Here is a 20,907-nt window from a genome sequence, read left to right as displayed (position 1 = left end):
TTTATTTATTTACTTACTTATTTATTTTTGTGGAGACAGGGTTTTGTCATGTTGCCCAGGCTGTTCTCAAACTCCTAGGCTCCAACAATCCTCTCACCTCAGCCTCCCAAAGTGCTGGGATTACAGGCGTGAGCCACCAAGCCCTGCCCCTCGGGTTCTCAAAATTCAGCGGTACTCGGGCTGGTGTTCCACAGACTGGGGCTCCGGAAGAATGAGACTGTCGTCTGAGACTGGGGCTGTAGCTTGCTCTCTGGAGTTGGTTTCACTTGGGGCTAGGAACAGATTCGTTTTCCAGGGCTAGGATCCCCGTCTGACACCAATAATAATCTTTGTGAGGGGAAGGACCTCATTGGGGTTGTGTACTCAGCTGACACCTGGGAACTTGAGTCCCTAACTAGGGAATAGAGAGCATGTCTAGCCTGGGCCCCCCAAGTAGAAATAGGGGTATCTTTGGGTTGGGTACTCATCTCTGGATAAAGCTCACATTTTGGGGGGACATAGGGGCTCTGTGGAGCTGAGGTCCCCGTCTGAGAATCAGCTTACTTTTTTTAAATTTTATTATTTTATTTTATTTTATTTTTTGAGACTGAGTCTCGCTCTGTCGCCGAGGCTGGAGTGCAGTGGTGTCATCTCAGCTCACTGCAGCTTCCGCCTCCCGAGTTCAAGCGATTCTTCTGCCTCAGCCTGGTCTTGAATTCCTGACCTCGTGATCTGCCCGCCTTGGCCTCCCAAAGTGCTGGGATTACAGGCATGAGCCAACGCGCCCGGCCTATTTTATTTATTTATTTATTTTTAATTAATTATTATTTTTTTTTTTGAGACGGAGTTTCACTCTTTCACTGAGGCTGGAGTGAAATGGCGCAATCTCGACTCGCTGCAACCTCTGCCCTCCGGATTCAAGCGATTCTCCTGCCTCAGCCTCCTGAGTAGCTGGATTACAGGCGCGTACCACCAGGCCCGGCTAATTTTTGTATTTTCAGTGGAGACGGAGTTTCACCATCTTGGCCAGGCTGGTCCTGAACTCTTGACCTCAGGTGATCCACCCGCCTCGGCCTCCCAAAGTGGTAGGATTACAGGCGTGAGCCACTGCGCCCGGCCCGAGAATCAGATTATTTTATGAGCTGTAGTATTCAGATGAAGTTGGGGTTATTTCTAGGCCCTAGTCTCCCTCTAAAGTTAAGAGTGTCATGGGCTGGGGTCTTCATCAAGGGCCTGGAACCCAGCTTGTGTTCCTGCTCCAGGACAGAGGTTCAAACATGAAATATGGTATACTGTAGTCTTCTCTTGAAATACAAGGAGGCTTTTAGGAATTAGGGTCCCTTCTACGAAACGGAGCGCAATTACAGGCATGGTGCCTGCTAGGCTTGGGAGATCAGAGCGTCCAGGACAAAACTCTGGACTCGCCCACTCTAACCCACTGTCAGCCCGGGGACCTATCGCCAGCCAACTGAGTCAATTTGTCTATGATTGGTTTGCGGCAAAAGCCAAGTGGCTCACAGCCTATTGAATAATAGAGGAGGCGGACCTGAGGCGAGGTTGGGACCTAACATGAAGAATAGAGGGAAAATGATGGACATAAAGTTGAGCCTATGGAGGCCAAGGCGGACCGGGAATCTAACTTCACCGAAAGGGCATGGACTGGGTGTTTGGCTGGTTGCTAAGGAGAGGTTGGCGCTACCGGAGCATGAGAGTGATTGGTGGACGTAAGAAAAGATGTAACCAATGAAAGGAGAGTTGCGAGACTTAGGGCCCAATCAGTGAAGGGGAGTAGCCTGGACCGTACCGATGTGTTCATTAGGTAGGGGGAGCCCTTGGAAAATTATAGACCAGAGGTTGACATGGTGAACCCTGGAAGCAAAGAATAGTGAAAATGTAATTTGTATTTCTTCTAAAATGGAAGTAATGAGGAAATTAACTCATGCTTCTAGCTTCGATAGGAATGTGATAGAGAATTTCCCCTGTAGGTGCTTCGTATGGTGCGCTCCGCTGGATCACGTGAGCCAGTTCCAAGATGGCGGCAGGGGTGGCCGGGTGGGGGGTTGAGGCAGAGGAGTTCGAAGATGCGCCTGATGTGGAGCCGCTGGAGCCTACGCTTAGCAACATCATCGAGCAGCGCAGCCTGAAGTGGATCTTCGTCGGGGGCAAGGGTGGAGTGGGCAAGACCACCTGCAGGTAAGGAGGCTGCGGCGGGGTCCAGGAGGCGTGTAGAATATACCACTGGGCGAAGGGGAGGCCAAAGACCGGCTTTTCCACCACGACCGGGGCAAGGGGGCTGGCGGGAGTCTTTGGGTTTCACTCTCTGGAAGTTACCTGGAGCAGATGAGAAAGACCTCCTCAATGCAGCCCTAGCACCCTCTGAATTGGACCATCCATGTTGGGGCTCAAGTGCAGCGCCCGGGGGACGGGGAAGCGCTTAGATGTCCCCATCAACTGGACCGTACCTGAGTGAATCCAGAGTTGTGGGTAGGGGCGGCACCAGAACAAGCAATCCTAGTTTGGTAAACCTTGGTGTTTCATGCCCAAGGCGAGAGTGAGGGTAGAAAGCGAGGGAGAGGGCACATGATCAGACTGTCCCAGGCAGCTACAGGCAGGAGGTGTCCATGGGGCAGATTATCCTGGACAAATGGACTGAACCATCCTGTGCTTACCAGGGAGTGCAAGGGACCCCTTAGCTTATTAAAGAAGGGAGCACGGAGTCAAGCTATGCTGGCTGGACAGCTGGGCCATGCCACTGTGCCCAGCAAAGAAGCAGCAGGCACTAGGCCAGACAGACTCAGTCATTTGAACCTTATTTCTCTAGTCCACATAGAAGGGTCAGTAGATAAATCAGAGAGGGTTCCTTTGTAGGGACTGAGGCTCAATGCCACCGTAACCCATACTCTCCTCTCAAGGCCCCTGCTTATCCGGGTCACCTGCTCCAGGGAAACTGCCACTACCCTTGCAGACCCAGGGAACAGAGCCCAACCCCTCATCCCCTGTCTTTTGACTTTTCCTTTACCCAGCTGCAGTCTGGCAGTCCAGCTCTCCAAGGGGCGTGAGAGTGTGCTGATCATCTCCACAGACCCAGCTCACAACATCTCAGATGCTTTTGACCAGAAGTTCTCAAAGGTGCCTACTAAGGTCAAAGGCTATGACAACCTCTTTGCTATGGTGAGTGGAGCAGGGCTTAGCCCCCACTTCTGGGAAAGGCCTCTTCTAGCCTTTCTTGTGTGCACACACCAGCAGCCACCATGTTCTATCCACTCTTTATCCCGTGTTTCTCCCGTTTCACCCCTTCCTCAACATACTCACAAGGGAACCAATGAGGAATTGCAGAGCGGGAAGCACACAGAGTGCCTGAAGCTTATTGAGCCAGGGTAGGGGAAGGAGAAGTTGGAGAGACCAATCAGAGCCACATGGTGTGGTACCTTATGGGCCATGGTAAGAAGTTTGGTATTGACTCCAGGTTTAATGGGAAGCTGTTTGTTTTAAGCAGGTCAGTGTCATGGCCGAATTCATGTTTGAAAAGTACCCTCTGACGGCCAGGTGGAGATTTAATTGTCAGTCAGCGCAGAAGCAGGGAAACTAACAAGGAGATTGGGGATGTAACCAGTTGAGAGATGACAACATCCTGGACTCTGGTGGAGGCAAAATGTTGAGGGAGAAATAGTCAGATTTGAGATTTTTTTTTTTTTTTTTTAAAACACTCAGGACTCCTGTGTCTCCCAGGCTGGAGTGCAGTGACCCGATCTAGGCTCACTGCAACCTCCGCCTCCCAAGTTCAAGCAATTCTCCTGCCTCAGCCTACCGAGTAGCTGGCATTACAGGCATGCACCACCACTGCCTGTTAGTTTTGTATTTTTAGTAGAGACAGGTTTTCACCATGTTGGCCAGGCTGGTCTCGAAGTCCTGACCTCAAGTGATCTGACCGCCTCGGCCTCCCACAGTGCTGAGATTACAGGCATGAGCCACCACATCGCATTAGGGATGTATTTTGGAAGTAAGCCAGTGAGATTACTTGGTTGTAATGGGTGAGAGAAAGAAGTGAATTGATTACATGTCTTTCTTGTCTCTCTAAGCAGCTAGGATGGGGAAAACTAGGAAAGGAGTAGGTGTAGAATGGACAAATCAAGAATTTCATTTTGTCCGCAGTGAATCTGAGGTGCCCACTGGAAATCCAAGTGGAAACATCATGACAATAACTTGTTTATGTGAGTCTGGAGCCTAGAGGAGGTTGGCATTCATTTGGAAGTCACCGTCCCAAGGTTGACATTTAAAGCTGTGTGAGGGCTGGGCATCGTGGCTCACGCCTGTAATCCTAGCACTTTGAGAAGCCAAGGTGGGCGGATCACTTGAGGTCAGGAGTTCGAGACCAGCCTGGCCAACATGGTGAAACCCTGTCTCTACTAAAAATATAAAACAGTTAGCTGGGCACGGTGGCAGGTGCCTGTAATACCAGCTACTCATGAGGCTAAGGCAGGAAAATCGCTTGAACCCAGGAGACAGAGATTCTCCTGCCTCAGCCTCCAGAGTAGCTGGGATTACAAGTGCCTACCACCATGCCCGGCTAATTTTTGTATTTTTGTATTTTTAGTAGAGACGAGGTTTTACCACGTCTAAAAAAAAATATGCCGGGCATGGTGGCTCACTCCTGTCATCCCAGCACTTTGGGAGTCCCAGGCGGGTGGATCACAAGGTCAGGATATCCAGACCATCCTGGCTAACACGGTGAAACCCTGTCTCTACTAAAAATACAAAAAAAATTACCTGGGCATGGTGGCAGGCGTCTAGAGTCCCAGCTGCTCCAGAGGCTGAGTCAGGAGAATGACATGAACCTGGGAGGCGGAGCTTGCAGTGAGCCGAAATCACGCCACTGTACTCCAGCCTGGGCAACAGAGAGAGAATCTGTCTGAAAACACAAAATAAAGACTGGACACGGTGGCTCATGCCTCTAATCCCAGCACTTTGGGAGGCCGAGACGGGTGGATCACGAGGTCAGGAGATCAAGACCATCCTGGCTAACGCAGTGAAACCCCGTCTCTAGTAAAAATACAAAAACATAGCTGGGTGTGGTGGCAGGTGCCTGTAGTCCCAGCTACTCGGGAGGCTGAGGCAGGAGAATGGCGTGAACCCGGGAGGCAGAGCTTGCAGTGAGCCGAGATCGCACCACTGCACTCCAGCCTGGGCAGCAGAGCAAGACTCAGTCTCACAAAAAAAAAAAAGTACAAAAATTAGCCAGGCGTTAGCCGGGCACAGTGGCAGGCACCTGTAATCCCAGCTACTTGGGAGGCTGAGGCAGGAGAATCGCTTGAACTTAGAGGGGCAGAGGTTGCAATGAGCCGAGATCGTGCCACTGCATTCCAGCCTGGTGACAGAGTGAGACTCCATCTCAAAAAAAATAAATAAATACAGTAGCCAGGCGTGGTGGCAGGCACCTGTAGTCCCAGCTACTCGGGAGGCTGAGGCAGGAGAATGGCGTGAACCCGAGAGACAGAGCTTGCAGTGAGCTGAGGTGGCACCACTGCATTACAGCCTGAACGACAGAGCAAGACTCCATCTCAAAAAAAAATAAAGAAATAAAAAATAAAGAGATGCTGCAGAGTGAGGATGCTGGCAGAGGACAGTCCTCAGGTGGGATGAGCTCCATCCAGCATACAGACCCAGGACTTGGGCACTGCCAGGGTCAGGGACTGGGAGGGAAACAGGAGGAATTGGGGCACTTCCTCAGCGGAGATGAGGGTGTTGGCAGCCAATGGCTTCTCTTTCTCACCAAGGAACGGGCAAGGGCCTCAGCAGTGAATGGGATAGAAGTTTGAGGAGGGAGAAAATGCCACATAAACACTTTTTTTTTTTTTTCTTTTGAGACGAGTTCACTCTGGCACCCAGCTGGAGTGCAGGGCCACATCTCAGCTCACTGCAGCCCACCTCCGGGTGTAACGCCATTCTCCTGCCTCAGCCTCCCGAGGTTACTGGACTACAGGCGGCCGCCACTCACCCGCTATTTTTTTGATTTTTAGTAAGAGACGGGGTTTCACCGTGTAGCCAGATGGTCTCGATCTCCCTGACCATCGGTGAATCCACCCGCTCGCCTCCCAAAGTGCTCGGATTACAGGCTTGAGCCACCGCGCCCAGCCATAAACACTTCTTAAGGTAGCAGAGGGAACCAGAATTGTCTGGGTCACCAAGTGTCCATTGGAGATTTGTGTTCAGAAGAGAGGAGCAGGGGCCGGGCGTGGTGGCTCACGCCTGTAATCCCAGCACTTTGGGAGGCTGAGGAGGGTGGATCACGAGGTCAGGAGTTAAAGACCAGCCTGGCCAAGGTGGTGAAATTCTGTCTGTACTAAAAATACAAAAATTAGCCAGGCCTGGTGTCAGACGCTTGTAATCCCAGAAACTTGGGAGGCTGAGGCAAAGAATTGCTTGAACCCGGGAGTCGGAGGTTGCAGTGAGTCGAGATGGCGCCACTGCCCTCCAGCCTGGGTGACAGAGCGAGACTCCATTTCCAAAGAAAGAAAAACGAAAGGGTGGGAGCAAGGTGGGGATACTCTTCAGGAGTGCTCAGACCCTCAAGCGCAGTGATACTAAAGCGCTAGAAAGCCACACTTGTCACTTCAGTGCTTGCAGAGACTGAGACAGGAGGATCACTTGAGGGAGGCCAGGAGTTAAAATTAGCTGGGCATGGTGGTGTGTGCCTATAGTTCCCGTAAGTCGGTAGGTTGAGGCAGGAGGGTCGTTTGAGCCTAGGAGTTGAGGCTGCGATGAGCTGTGTGTGAGGCGCTATCTCTTTTTTTTGAGACTGTCTTGCTCTGTCGCCCAGGCTGGAGTGCAGTGGTGCGATCTCAGCTCACTGCAACCCCCACCTCCTGAGTTTAAGCGATTCTCCTGCCTCACCCTCCCAAGTAGCTGGGATTACAGGTGCCTGCCACCACATCCAGCTAATTTTTTTATTGTTGTTGTTGTTTTGGTTTTTTGGGGGTTTTTTGTTTTGTTTTTTGTTTTTTGAGACAGTCTTACTCTGTTGCCCAGGCTGCAAATGCAGTGGTGCAATCTCGGTTCACTGCAACCTCTCCCTCCTGATTTCAAGTGATTCTCCTGCCTCAGCCTCCTAAGTAGCTGGGACTACAGGCGCCCGCCACCACGCCCGGCTAATTTTTTGTATTTTTAGTAGAGACAGAGTTTCACCATGTTGGCCAAGCTGGTCTCGAACTCCCAACCTCAAGTGATCTGTCCGTCTCCACCTCCCAAAGGACTGGAATTACAGGCGTGAGCTACCATGCCTGGCCGGATTCTGCATACATGTTGACGACCTCTGTGCCAGGCACTGTTTATGTTTCACCATGTCAGCTAGGATGGTCTCGGTCTCCTGACCTCGTGATCCACCCACCTCGGCCTCCCAAAGTGTTGGGATTACAGGCATGAACCACCGCACCTGGCCTGTATTTCTTTAATAGAGACAGGGTTTCACGATGTTGGCCGTGCTATTTTCAATTTCCTGACTTCAAGTGATCTGCCCAGCTTGGCCTCCTAATATGCTGGGATTACACATGTGAGCTACCACGCCCAGCCAAGACGCTATCTCTAAAAGAAAGAAAAAAAAAAGCTGCAAGTAACCAGAGTGGGGGATTTTGCCAACAGCAGCGGGAAAGGGAGTGTTTGCAGAGGGAACCTATGGAGGCTGGGCTGGATAAGGGTGCCAGCCAAGAGGAACACTGACAATTTACAGGGGCCAGGTGAGGGGATAAAGTGGCCCAAAGAGGCTTAGAATACGTGAGGCATAAGAGGAGGTTACGGTCAGAGAGTGGTACTAGGGTGTAGTGATGAGGGGGCAAGCTCCCCAAGAGGGAATGACCCCTAAGGCCAGCGAGTTGGGTACTTCCCCATGGGACCCATGAAGTCACCAAGAAGAGGTGACAAAGGAGGAGGATAAAGAGGGAGGCATTGGCCGGCCGTGGTGGCCCACACCTGTAATCCCAGCACTTTGGGAGGCTGAGGTGGGCGGATCACCTGAGGCTGGGTGTTCAAGACCAGCCTGACCAACATGGAAAAACCCCGTCTCTACTAAAAGTACAAAATTAGCTGGGGTGGTGGCGCACACCTGTAATCCCAGCTACTCAGGAGGCTGAGGCAGGAGAATTGCTTGAACCCAGAAGGCAGAGGTCGCCGTGAGCTGAGATTGTACCATTGTCCAGCCTGGACAACAAGAGCGAAACTCCATCTCAAAAAATATATATATATACAAAAAATTAGCCCGGCATGGTGGGGCATACCTGTAGTATCAGCTACTTGGGAAGCTGAGGCAGGAGAATCGCTTGAATCCAGAAGGCGGAGGTTGCAGTGAGCCAAGATCATGCCACTGCACTCCAGCCTAGGCCACCAGAACAAAACTCCATCTTGGGAAAAAAAAAAAAGAGGGAGGCATTGAGTCTGAGACTGGCCAGGGACCCCAGCCGTGGCCATCCCTTCATAGATTCTACATACATGTTTGTGTTTTGTTTCGTTGTTTTTTAACACAGAGTCTCACTCTGTCACCCAGGCTGGAGTGCAATGGTGTGACCTCGGCCCACTGTAACCTCCGCCTGCCGGGTTCAAGCGATTCCCCTGCCTCAACCTCCAGAGTAGCTAAGATTATAGGCATCTGCCACTATGCCTGGCTAATTTTTGTATTTTTAGTAGAGACAGGGTTTCACCATGTTGGCCAAGCTGGTCTCCAACTCCCGACCTCAGGTGATCTGCCCGTCTCCACCTCCCAAAGGACTGGAATTACAGGCGTGAGCTATCGTGCCTGGCCGGATTCTGCATATGTGTTGACGACCTCTGTGCCAGGCACTATTCATGCTAAGTGCTGAGGACACAGCAGTGAGCTAGATGGTAAAACCCTTGCCCTTGAGGGGATGCCCCTCCGTCTGCTCTGGAGACAGATGATAAACATGATAAGGGAATCATGAGGGATGTGAGGAAGGGCTAATTTTTTTTTGGCAGATGTGTCTTGCTATATTGCCCAGGCTGGTGTCCAACTCCTGGGTTCAAGCGATCCTCCCATCTCATTATCCTGAGTGCCTGGGACTATAGACGTGCGCTATCCTGCCCAGCTCCTAAGGACTAAACCTTAAGGAGAAAGGAAGGCAGGGCAGGGGATGTCGGTGGATCTGTGCTGTTATTTAGGGTGGTCAAGGAATCTCTCAGTGGAGGGATGGATGATCTGGAAGAGGTCATGGCCCATTCACGGGAGTATCTGGGGTTGCAAGTGGCCGGTTACTAGTGGGGAGTAGCAATGTAAATGGCCCGCAGTGGGTTTCGGCTTCCCTTTGAGGGCCCTGGCCACAGCTTGCAATTTTCCCGTTGTTTTTCACCCTTTATGCAGCCATACAAAACCCTAAGTGCTACCTCAGGGTCCCCCCAGCCGTGACCTAATGAAACGCCTGTGGTCAGAGCCCGCCACAGGCTCCCTCTGGCCCTGTGCCCGGGTAAGAAGGCTCCCCCTGGCCCTGTGCCCAGGTAGGAAGGCTCCCCCAGCAGTAGCAGCAACCTCAGTCTCATCCCTTTGGCCCCCAGGAGATTGACCCCAGCCTGGGTGTGGCGGAGCTGCCTGACGAGTTCTTCGAGGAGGACAACATGCTGAGCATGGGCAAGAAGATGATGCAGGAGGCCATGAGCGCATTTCCCGGCATTGATGAGGCCATGAGCTATGCCGAGGTCATGAGGTCAGGCCCAGCCAGCAGGGGTGGGGGGTTGCCTGGGGAAGGGGAAGAGTGGACACAGAGGGCCTGACCGCTGTCTCCCCTCAGGCTGGTGAAGGGCATGAACTTCTCGGTGGTGGTGTTTGACACGGCACCCACGGGCCACACACTGAGGCTGCTCAACTTCCCCACCATCGTGGAGCGGGGCCTGGGCCGGCTTATGCAGATCAAGAACCAGATCAGCCCTTTCATCTCACAGGCAGGCGGCGGGGGCCCCCACCTGCATCATCCAGGCAGCTGGGAGTGAGAGTAGGCCCAGGCCCCTAGACCCTCAGACACGGACTACCAATTCCCTTTCCTTCCCACCCCTTCTCTCTCTGGAGTTCTCCCTGGAGGGCATGGGAGGGAGCTGTCTTTCCTCCCCCACAGGCAGGACTCAGTGTCCCTGCCCCTGCCCACTAAATACCCTAGACAGGGCCAGAAAGCACATTTCAGAACCAGGCAACCTGCCTTCAAACCCTCTGCACTCACCATGTGACCCAACTGCTGTGTGACCTCAAGCAAATCACTTCACCTCTCTGGGCCTCAACTTCCTTGTCTTGCAAATGGAGATCATGAGAGTGCCCCATGGGTTTTCTTGAACTCCTAGCCTCAAGCAGTACACTCACCTCGACCTCCCAAAGTGCTGGGATTACAGGCATGAGCCACTGTGCCCAGCCCCCGTGGGTTATTACGATGACAACCCCAAAGCCCCCACAGTGCTGCACACCACCAGCACCACCCACCATGGTGTATATGCATGTGTGGGTGTGTGTGTGTACTCTGTGAGGACCTGTGCCTCAGGTGGTAACACTGGGCACTTACTGTGTGCCAGACACTGTTCTGAGCACATTATATGCATCAGCTCATCTGGTACAACAGGTCTGGGAGGTAAAGTTTAGAGATGGGAAAACTGAGGCTCCAGAAGGTCAAGCCCCTTAGCCATAGTTCCCTAGAAATGGCAAGGCTGAGGCTGGCCGCATTGGCTCACGCCTGTAATCCTAACACTTCGCAAGGCCAAGGCGGGTGGATCGCCTGTGGTCAGGAGTTCAAGACCAGCTTGGCCAAAAATTGTGAAACCCCACCTGTACTAAAAATACAAAAATTAGCCGGGCATGGTGGCGCATGCCTGTAATCCCAGCTACTTGGGAGGCTGAGGCAGGAGAATCGCTTGAACCCGGGAGGCGGAGGGTTGCAGTGAGCCAAGATCACGCAACTGCACTCCAGCCTGGGCAACAGAGCGAGACTCCATTTCAAGAAAAGAAGAAAGAAATGGCAAAGCTAGTATTTGACCAACCCCAGGAATCTGCTCACGGGCCTGAGCCTTTAACCGCTGGGAGGTATCAGGAGTCATCCCTCCGGTGTTTAGTGAACCCCCAACCCAGGAGGTTTAATGAGCCCCAGGTAAGCTATGAGCCCTCCCACATCCCCCCTGCAGATGTGCAACATGCTGGGCCTGGGGGACATGAACGCAGACCAGCTGGCCTCCAAGCTAGAGGAGACTCTGCCTGTCATCCGCTCAGTCAGCGAGCAGTTCAAGGACCCTGTGAGTGGTGGTCTGGCTGGCAGTGAGAGGCCTGGGGGCTGAGGACCATGGGAGAACCAGCTCCTCACTGTCCTCTCTTGTGCCCTGTAGGAGCAGACAACTTTCATCTGCGTATGCATTGCTGAGTTCCTGTCCCTGTATGAGACAGAGAGGCTGATCCAGGAGCTGGCCAAGTGCAAGATCGACACGCACAATATCATTGTCAACCAGCTTGTCTTCCCTGACCCTGAGAAGCCCTGCAAGATGTGTGAGGCCCGCCACAAGATCCAGGCCAAGTATCTGGACCAGGTGTGCCCACCCACCCAGCACTGGCTCAGCAGAGGCACCTCTGCCCCTTTATTCTCTGACCTTTTGCTCTACCTTCTGGCCCTCTGGCCTAGCCTCCTGCCCTTTGCCCCCACATTTCAGATCCTTCACCCTCATTCCGGCCATAGAGGACTGTGGCTGGCCTGGCCTAGGTCCCTGTGACCCTGGAGAGCAGGTGGTCTAGCCCAGTGATCTCTGGCCATACTGACCCGACTCCCACTTATGACACCTTAAGCTCCTGCCCTGTATTCTCTCCCTGACCCTGGAGGTTTCCTAGCTCAACCCCTTCTATTGATCCACACTGTCTCTGCCTTCCTGCCCCCTGACCACTGCCTTCTACCCTCTGCCCTGGCTGCAGATGGAGGACCTGTATGAAGACTTCCACATCGTGAAGCTGCCGCTGTTACCCCATGAGGTGCGGGGGGCAGACAAGGTCAACACCTTCTCGGCCCTCCTCCTGGAGCCCTACAAGCCCCCCAGTGCCCAGTAGCACAGCTGCCAGCCCCAACCGCTGCCATTTCACACTCACCCTCCACCTTCCCCACCCCCTCGGGGCAGAGTTTGCACAAAGTCCCCCCCATAATACAGGGGGAGCCACTTGGGCAGGAGGCAGGGAGGGGTGCATTCCCCCTGGTGGGGCTGGTGGGGAGCTGTAGTTGCCTCCTACCTCTCCCACCTCTTGCTCTTTAATAAAATGATGTTAAACTGCTGTATTTGTTGACATTGGGAGGTGAGGGTAAGCACCTTTATGTACAGTTGCACAGATTGTGCACTGCAAAGAAGTGCAGGGGCCCATTCACAACAGAGACCTAATAGAGATGCATGTTCACTGTGGCAACTTTGGAAGGAGGGTGTCTTGGGTGAGAGATACCTTTGTCTCATTCTGTATGGGTTAAGGTATCCCTAGGTGTCCCTGCTGGGGCTGTGAAGCCTGGAATGGAAGGCAGAGGCATTTGCCCACTTCCTTGGAGGTTCAGAGCGTGGGAACTGGGAGGCCCCTTGGCCAGCCCCAGGCTGGTGGGGAGCGGATTAGGCCGGCAGTGGGCCCGGCGCTGCCTGCTGTTTGGTTTGGGAATTAGTGGGCGCCCTGGGGAGAGGCCAGGCCTGCCAGACTGGGGATTAACAGTCTCCACCCCCCAATTCCTGCCCCCATGGGATGGCATCAGCCCCTCCCAGCAAAGGGCTGCAGCAAGGGGGCCGGTTAGTGGGCAGGATGACAGAGGACTTGGGCTGGAGGGGCTCCTGAAGTCTCATCCTGACTCCAGAGCGGTCTCAGGCTATGGGCACACAAGCCTGGAAGGCACCTAGTGGACCCCCTTATCCCCTGCCCTTCGCTTCTCCCTCTGCCGCTGCCTGCACTGCTATTGTCCCCACTTGGGAGACTCAGAATGGGGCATGACCTTGAGAGTTTGCAAGTTCCAAGCCAGAGCTGGCTAGGGGGGACAGAAAGGGGGTTCCTGAGGACACACGAGTCAAAGTGGTGTTCAGGCTGGGCGCGGTGGCTCACACCTGTAATCCCAGCACTTTGGGAGGCTGAAGTGGGTGGATCACCTGACGCCAGAAGTTCAAGACCAGCCTGGCCAACATGGCGAAACTTCATCTCTACTTAAAATACAAAAATTAGTCGGGCATGATGTTGGGGTGCCTGTAGTCCCACCTGCTCTGGAGGCTGAGGTGGGAGAATCGCTTGAACCCCGGAGGCAGAGGTTGCAGTGAGCCGAGACAGAGTAAGACACTGTCTCAAAAAAAAAAAGTGGTGTTCAGGTCGGGTCATGATGGCTCACGCGTGTAATCCCAGCACTTTGGGAGGCCGAGGCAGGCGGATCACGAAGTCAGGAGTTGGAGGCCAGCCTCCAACTACTTTCTACTAAAAACACAAAAATTAGCCAGGCTTGGTGGTTCCCGCCTATAATCCCTGCTACTTGGGAGGCTGAGGCAAGAGAATCACTTGAACCTGGGAGGCGGAAGTTGCACTGAGCCAAGATTGCGCCATTGCACGCCGGCCTGGGCAACAGAGTGAGACTCTGTCTCAAAAAAAAAGTGTTCAGACCGTGCACACCCAGAGTCTGGGTGTGCCAGGGTGTGTGTATAAGGGGAACCCCACCAGGAGCCTAGACTTGTCACTCCAACTCCCTGGGGTGTGCACAAGCAGGTGTGGGCCTGTTGGGGTGGCATGTGTAAACAAACACGATGGTACAGCCGGTTCCGCACCAAACTGCCAGGATCCAAATCCCAGCTGTGCTACGAACAAGATGAGATGTGACATCGGAGCCTCAGTTTCCCTACTTGGATAGTAAGCTCACCAACTTAGTATGCCTGTAAGGATTCCATGAGATGAAACGCACAAGGCATTTATACCAGCACCAGATAGGAAACCCCAAGAAATGTTTGTTATTTTTCGTTGTCACAATTAGTAAGCATATCAACTAGCCCAGGAAGCCTGCCCCCAGCCCCTGCGGGAATTCAGCAGTCGGAAGTGTGTGGGGATGCGGGTGAGCTGGGGGAGGGAGGATGAAAAGGAGGAGCCGGCTTCAGTGAGTGCAAGGACACTTCCTAGGGAGTGGGGGCTGCTGGTCGAGAACTGAGCTCGTCAGCACTGAGCCTGCCACCGCCTTGCCAGGTTCCGCAGCTGACGGCACCGCCCCAGCTGCCCCCTCGCCCCCATTTATGGGCTGTCCGGCAGCTGGACAGCGAAGGCATGGGTCACAGGGTGGCCAGCCCAGGCGGGTTCCTAATTACCCCGGGCAGGGTGAACATCTGCCAGTCTGGGAACACAGTGTTCCAGCCTGCCGGGCTTGGAACCTCGGGCGGGGCTATGCAGAATGCACGAGGGGCTCCTGAGCCCTCTAGGATGCCCGTCCCAGGGTTTTACCCCCGAGCGTCTGCCCCTCCCACACCAATCTGTGTGTTAATGTCCTCCAAGCTGGACAATGGAGGGGGAGTGGGTACTGTTTGTACCAGGCTGGGAGTGTCCCCTTTACAGGTGTGTCTGTGAAGAATGAACATCTGCCCAGAATCCATGCCAAATGCAGGACAAGGTTTTGTGTCCCTAAGCTTGTGTGTCCGTGGCAACGCTGAGAGTATCTGAGACCTGTGTGTGTGGGTATGGGCATGCCGCCGGGAGGGAGCATTGGAAAGGGGGTTGCCTTCACATATTGGTGTGCAAATGGTGAGTTTCAACAGCGGTGATAGCTAGGGTACCCTTGAGACAGGGGTGGCTGTTGTGTGTGTCTTTGCAAGATTGGTGAACCTCAGGCCCCTCTCTGAGCCTGGGATTGTGTGCCACCACACTGAGGAAAGGGTTTTTGCATTTGGTGTGTGATCATGGGTATATCTTTGCACAGAGGAGATCAGGAATAAAACCTCCTTGCAGTGGTGTATGACTGTGTGTGTGAAGGCATTCTGAGGTCTGGGTGGGGTCTGTGCTTGGTTGTGTGGGTGTCTTTGTTACTCGGTATGATTATGAGGGAATCCAGACCGTTGCTAGCACTGTGTGTGTGTGAGGGGAGAGCCTAGTATGTCAGGGTCCACCTGCCTTATGTATGCGTGATGGGGGCAGAGGGGTTGAGGTACGTGTACCTTGTATGACTCTGGAAGGTTCTGTGACAGTGTGTACTGCCCCTCTGGGTCACCACAGTTATGTGAGATTGTCTTTTTGTTTTTTCAATAGAGATGGGGATCTCACTATGTTGCCCAGGCTGGTCTTGAACTCCTGGCTCAAGTGATCCTTCCACCTAAGCCTCCCAAAGGGCTAAAATTACAAGCGTGAGCCATTGTGCCTGGCTGAGGCTCTCTTAAGAGCAGCTGGATTTGTGTCTGGAACTATGATGTGTGTTTCTGCGTGCATCTCTGTGACACTGTGATCACAGGTGACTGTGGAGTGACCCAGGCTCACTAAGCAGTGTGTGTGTGTCCACCATCCCTGCCTCCTCCCCCAGCCTCTGGGTTCCAGATCCTTACGACCTGCCACTGAGTGACTGGGAGGGGAATAGGGAGGGGCAAAGGAGGACAAGGCGGATTTCTCCCCCAGTGCCAGGTAACAAACTTGTGGGACTCCAAACAAAGTTCTGAAGCTGCAGCCCAGCCGAGGGAGGAGGACCAGGAAAGGGGGGCACACCCACTCCCCAGCCCCACCCAACGCCAAAGCCACCCGCCCATTCCATCCCTGTCCCTGTGGGTCCCTGCACCGGCCACCTTCAACACAGGTGAGATGAGCCCAGGCTTGGGGAAATAGGGGGCCCTGAGGGAATAGGGAACCTGCGGGCAGGAATGCATCCGGAGTCCTCCCGGGGTGGGGAGTAGAGGGCTTGGAAGGCTGGAGGGGAATGGAGAGAGGAAAGGTCAAGGAGGATCCGGGAGGAAAAGGGAGTGGGGGGAGGAAAAGGGCCATTAAGCAGAAGGTGGACAGGCTGGGGCAGGGGAGCTAGGGGACCCGGAGGCTTAGGGACAGTGCTTCAGAGGGAGTGCAGGGAGTGGAGTGGGTCAAGACTTGGAGCTGGGGAAGTGGAGAAGGGGGAGACAGAAATAGGGGCTGAGGGAGAGAATTTGGGGGAGGTGGAGCCTTGAGAACCTAGAAACTCAGGCGCTGGGGACTCGCGGAGTGGGGGATGCTACAGGTGGCCTCTAAGTGAAGGGGATCGGGGAAAGGGTGACTCAGGAGGTGACTGCAGGGACTCAAGGGTCTTGGTGGTGAGGGACAGCCGGTACCAGAGCCTGGGGTCAGGAGTCTAGGGAAGGGGACAGCCTGAGACGGGTCAGGGAGTGGCACTGGGGGCTGGACTAGACTGAGTAAAGCTGGGAGGAGAAGGCAACTCAGGCAAGGGTCAGGACTGAAGGGGTGGCCGGCCGGAACATGGGTGGACTCCCTGTGCTCAGTTATTCCCGCACCTCTTCACCCCCACCCGCAGCCCCCACCCGGGCCACCTACTCTCCCTTGGCCACACCTGCTGGATGCCACGATGACTGTCACCTACACAGCCCGAGTGGCGAATGCCCGCTTCGGTGGCTTCTCCCAGCTGCTGCTGCTGTGGCGTGGGAGCATCTACAAACTCCTGTGGCGAGAGCTGCTCTGTTTCCTCGGGTTCTACATGGTGCTGAGTGCTGCCTACCGGTGAGGCTGCCCTGGGGTGCTCATGTTCTAGGGGAGGGGGGCAGCTATTATACATATATTATATAGATATATACACACACATATATATACACACATATAATATATACATATATGTATATATCTATGTATAATATATACTATATAATATAATATACAATATAATATATAATTTTTATATATTATATACACACACATACATATTTTTTAATTGAGATGGAGTCTCGCTCTGTCACCAAGGCTGGAGTGCAGTGGCATAATCTCGTCTCACTGCCACCTCCATCTCCCAGGTTCAAGCGATTCTTCTGCCTCAGCCTCCCCAGTAGCTGGGATTACAGGTGCCAGCCACCACGCCTGGCTAATTTTTTTGTATTTTTGGTAGAGATGGGGTTTCACCACGTTGGCCAGGCTGGTCTCAAACTTCTGACCTCAAGTGATCCCCCTGTCTCGGCCTCCCAAAGTGCTGGAATTATAGGCGTGACCCACAGCACCCAGCCGGGGGCAGCTATTATAAAAGAAGCCAGGGCGAGGGGCACAGCAAGAGAGATCTGAAGCTGGGGATGGAGTGGCCCCTGTGACCTGTGACCCCTCATCTCTATCCCGCAGCTTTGTGCTGACCGAAGGGCAGAAGCGTTACTTCGAGAAGCTTGTCATTTACTGTGACCAGTATGCCAGCCTCATCCCTGTCTCCTTCGTGCTTGGTGCGGTCCAACCCCCAACTCCCCCGTTCCCATGTCCCTGAGAAACCCATATCCATTCATGCCTTTTGAGGAGCCCCCATTCCTGCCCCTCTGAGACTCCTACCTCAAATCCAACCCCCACAATACCCCCCCATTTTTGGATCCATATAATGAAGATGCCAGATGTGGCCCTACACTCTGAGACCTGGGGTGTCACCTGAGGTCACAGTGCCTCCTGAGGTGCCCCCAAGAGAGCTCTATCTCACCCACAGGGCTTATTCCTGGTCACCCTGGGGATTCCCACCAGTGTCTGCTGTGTTACTAGGGGGGACAAACCCCTAACCCTCTAGGGACCCTATAGGACTTCATCCTCTCAATTCCAGCCTGGGGGCATTTCTCTGACAAGTCCTGCCCCCCCAGGGACCACATGTGACCCGAGCCTGCCCAAGGCTCCCTGATATAGACCCTGTCCCCAACCCCTTCAGAAGTTCCTGATTCAGGAGCTGGGTATGGCTATTGCAACAAGCTTGACCAGGTGTCCCCGATGTACACCCCGACAAACCAGACCCCTCTCCCCTTGTTTTAGGTTCCTATGCATTCACAGCAAGCGACAGTCTGCCCACGTGCCCCTAACATGGGCTCTGTGCCTCTGTCCCCATACTCGGATCCCAATGTCACATCTGAGGTGACTCCCAAGTAGCCAGTGACCTAAAGGGCTGCTCTGCCTTTCTCCCTTTTTTTTTTTTTTTTTTTTTTTTTTTTTTTTTTTGAGATGGAGTCTCCCTCTGTTGCCCAGGCTGGAGTGCAATGGTGCGATCTCTGCTCACTGCAACCTCCACCTCCCGGGTTCAAGTGATTCTCCTGCCTCAGTCTCCCGAATAGCTGAGACTACAGGTGCGCCGCCATGCCCGGCTAATTTTTGTATTTTTAGTAGAGACGCAGTTTCACCATGCTGGCCAGGGTGCCCTCGAACTCCTGACCTTGTGATACGCCCTCCTCGGCCTCCCAAGGAGCTGGGATTACAGGCGTGAGCCACTGCACCCGGCAACTGGCCTTTCTGACCTCAGGGATGGACCCCCAAGTTCCAAGCCCAAGCGTGGTGAGGTTGGCCAGCACGCTTGGGTTTCCCTGATGCAGACCTTATGTTGCCGGTCCCACAACCTGGGCCCCCAAACCCCTGGCCCTGGTGTCCCCACTGAACCCCCATTCCGCTCCCCTGCAGGCTTCTATGTGACGCTGGTGGTGAACCGCTGGTGGAGCCAGTACCTATGCATGCCGCTGCCCGACGCGCTCATGTGCGTGGTGGCGGGCACCGTGCACGGACGCGACGACCGCGGCCGCCTCTACCGGCGCACACTCATGCGCTACGCAGGGCTCTCGGCCGTGCTCATCCTGCGCTCTGTCAGCACCGCGGTGTTCAAGCGCTTTCCCACCATAGATCACGTGGTGGAGGCTGGTGAGTACACAGCCAGAGGCAGGGCAGAGACCGGGCAAGGACCCGGTGGAGGGGGGCAAGGGGTTAGCTATCCCTGACCTCTTTCCTCCAGGGTTTATGACCCGCGAGGAGCGCAAGAAGTTCGAAAACCTGAACTCGTCCTACAACAAGTACTGGGTGCCCTGCGTCTGGTTCTCCAATCTGGCGGCGCAGGCCCGGCGCGAGGGCCGTATCCGCGACAACAGCGCCCTTAAGCTGCTGCTCGAGGTGGGCCCACCAGGAGGTCATTCATATAGAATACCAGGGAAATTGTACCCCTGGAGCTGTGTCAACGGCGGCCCGCCACGCACCCCCCACGAGACCGATTTCAAGCACCCTCACCAGGTGCACACTTACCTCCATGGGGCAGATTCCAACGCCCTTGAGGGACAACCCCTGTGTGCATGGTCCCTCATCCAGGTGCACACTCACCACCAAATACCCTCCCTGAAACCCCCAAAGCACACTCCCAATTCCCACCCACCTCCATCCCGGGTACCCACACTTAATATCCCTGTGTGAGCTCACCATTTAGGCCTCCTCATGACCTGTATCCACCCCCAGGAGCTGAATGTGTTTCGGGGCAAATGTGGAATGCTCTTTCACTACGACTGGATTAGCGTACCCCTCGTCTACACGCAGGTAACCCCATCGTGCCTCTGTTTATATTCGGTGCCAGTGGCCCTGATGCACGGTTTCCAAGGGGAAACCGAGAACTAGCTAAGACCCCCATCATAGCCTTGGCCCTCAATGACCCCCTTGAGCCCTGCCCTGCCCTGCCAGGTGGTGACCATCGCACTGTACAGCTACTTCCTGGCTTGCCTCATTGGTCGCCAGTTCCTGGACCCGGCTCAGGGTTACAAAGACCATGACCTAGACCTGTGTGTGCCCATCTTCACCCTCTTGCAGTTCTTCTTCTACGCCGGCTGGCTCAAGGTAGGTGGGTGATCCAGGCTGGAATTTTGTGGGTGGGGCGGACATGGGGTTCTCAAGTTTCCACCTAACTCCTCCCTCTCCTCTCAGGTAGCTGAGCAGCTCATCAACCCCTTCGGAGAGGATGACGATGACTTTGAGACCAACTTTCTGATCGATCGAAACTTCCAGGTAAGACTCAGGTTCCAGGTGAGCCTTCCAGGTGGCGACCATCCCGGAGTGCCCAACAGGGTTCTGGTCCCACCCCTGCCAAGTCTTGCCGGGTCTCGCCCCAAACCATACTTCTCTCTGTGGTCCTGGCGGGTTGCCCTGCCCCCAGTTTACCCTGTGTGTTTGCATCCGTAGGTGTCCATGCTGGCAGTGGACGAGATGTATGATGACCTGGCTGTGCTGGAGAAGGACTTGTACTGGGATGCGGCGGAGGCTCGTGCCCCCTACACAGCGGCTACTGTCTTCCAGCTGCGGCAACCTTCCTTCCAGGGCTCCACCTTCGACATCACGTGAGCCAGTTGGGTGGGCAGGGCTTATGGCTTGAAAAGGTTAAGGGGACTCAATTCTAGAGATGGGGATAAGATCGAAAGTCTCAGGACTGTGATAAGGGAAGAAGCTAAGATAGGAGTCAGGGGACAAGGTCAAGGTCCGAGACCAGGCCACTGACTGGTGACGGAGCTAAGGGCTGAGGTCAGTGAGGATCAGACAGGTCAGAGGTGATTCCAAAGGAGATGAGGGCTGAGGCCAGGAGCCACTGCTCACGCCTATAATCCCAGTACTTTGGGAGGCCGAGGCGGGAGGATCCTTTGAGCAAGCCCAGGAGTTCAGCCCAGCCTGGGCAACATAGTGAGACTCCTGTCTCTACTAAATATAAAAAATTAGCCAAGCATGGTGGTTCATGTCTGTAGTCCCAGTTATTCAGGAGGCTGAGGTGGGAGGATCGCTTGAGTCCTGGAGTTCAAGGCTGCATGAGCCATAATGACACCACTGCACTCCAGCCCGGGGAACAGAGCAAGAGCCTGTCTCTAAAAAAATAAAAATAAAGGCCAGGCGTGGTGGCTAATGCTTTCAATCCCAGCACTTTGGGAGGCCAAGGCAGGTGGATCGCTTGAGGTCAGGAGTTTGAGACCAGCCTGGCCAACATGGTGAAACCCTGTCTTTACTAAAAATACAAA

At 54.1% G+C, this 20,907-nt stretch overlaps 2 protein-coding genes across 2 annotated transcripts in view; both read left to right on the top strand.

Annotated features, from left to right (window-relative positions):
* The first annotated feature begins 1,967 nt into the window (after positions 1 to 1,967).
* GET3 (guided entry of tail-anchored proteins factor 3, ATPase) lies at positions 1,968 to 12,256 on the top strand. Its single transcript, XM_017888420.1, has 7 exons — positions 1,968 to 2,172; positions 3,003 to 3,150; positions 9,532 to 9,680; positions 9,765 to 9,915; positions 11,134 to 11,241; positions 11,332 to 11,529; positions 11,906 to 12,256. The coding sequence occupies exons 1-7, from the start codon at positions 2,012 to 2,014 to the stop codon at positions 12,035 to 12,037; spliced, it is 1,047 nt and encodes a 348-aa protein (XP_017743909.1). The 5' UTR covers positions 1,968 to 2,011; the 3' UTR covers positions 12,038 to 12,256.
* A 2,376-nt stretch (positions 12,257 to 14,632) lies between these two features.
* Positions 14,633 to 20,907, top strand: part of BEST2 (bestrophin 2) — an 8,229-nt gene continuing 1,954 nt past the window's right edge. The window contains exons 1-10 of the mRNA XM_017888419.1: positions 14,633 to 14,716; positions 15,578 to 15,752; positions 16,455 to 16,657; positions 17,261 to 17,355; positions 18,557 to 18,790; positions 18,882 to 19,036; positions 19,373 to 19,450; positions 19,592 to 19,744; positions 19,832 to 19,912; positions 20,087 to 20,241. Of these exons, the coding sequence (XP_017743908.1) occupies positions 16,506 to 16,657; positions 17,261 to 17,355; positions 18,557 to 18,790; positions 18,882 to 19,036; positions 19,373 to 19,450; positions 19,592 to 19,744; positions 19,832 to 19,912; positions 20,087 to 20,241 (1,103 nt within the window). The 5' untranslated portion in view covers positions 14,633 to 14,716; positions 15,578 to 15,752; positions 16,455 to 16,505. The remainder of the gene's footprint in view (positions 14,717 to 15,577; positions 15,753 to 16,454; positions 16,658 to 17,260; positions 17,356 to 18,556; positions 18,791 to 18,881; positions 19,037 to 19,372; positions 19,451 to 19,591; positions 19,745 to 19,831; positions 19,913 to 20,086; positions 20,242 to 20,907) is intronic.

This window comes from Rhinopithecus bieti, unplaced genomic scaffold (assembly GCF_001698545.2).
Source record: "Rhinopithecus bieti isolate Rb0 unplaced genomic scaffold, ASM169854v2 scaffold_15296, whole genome shotgun sequence".
NCBI lineage: Eukaryota > Metazoa > Chordata > Mammalia > Primates > Cercopithecidae > Rhinopithecus > Rhinopithecus bieti.
The sequence above is the reverse complement of the archived record's forward strand: the minus strand, read 5'-3'. Positions and strand labels throughout refer to the sequence as shown.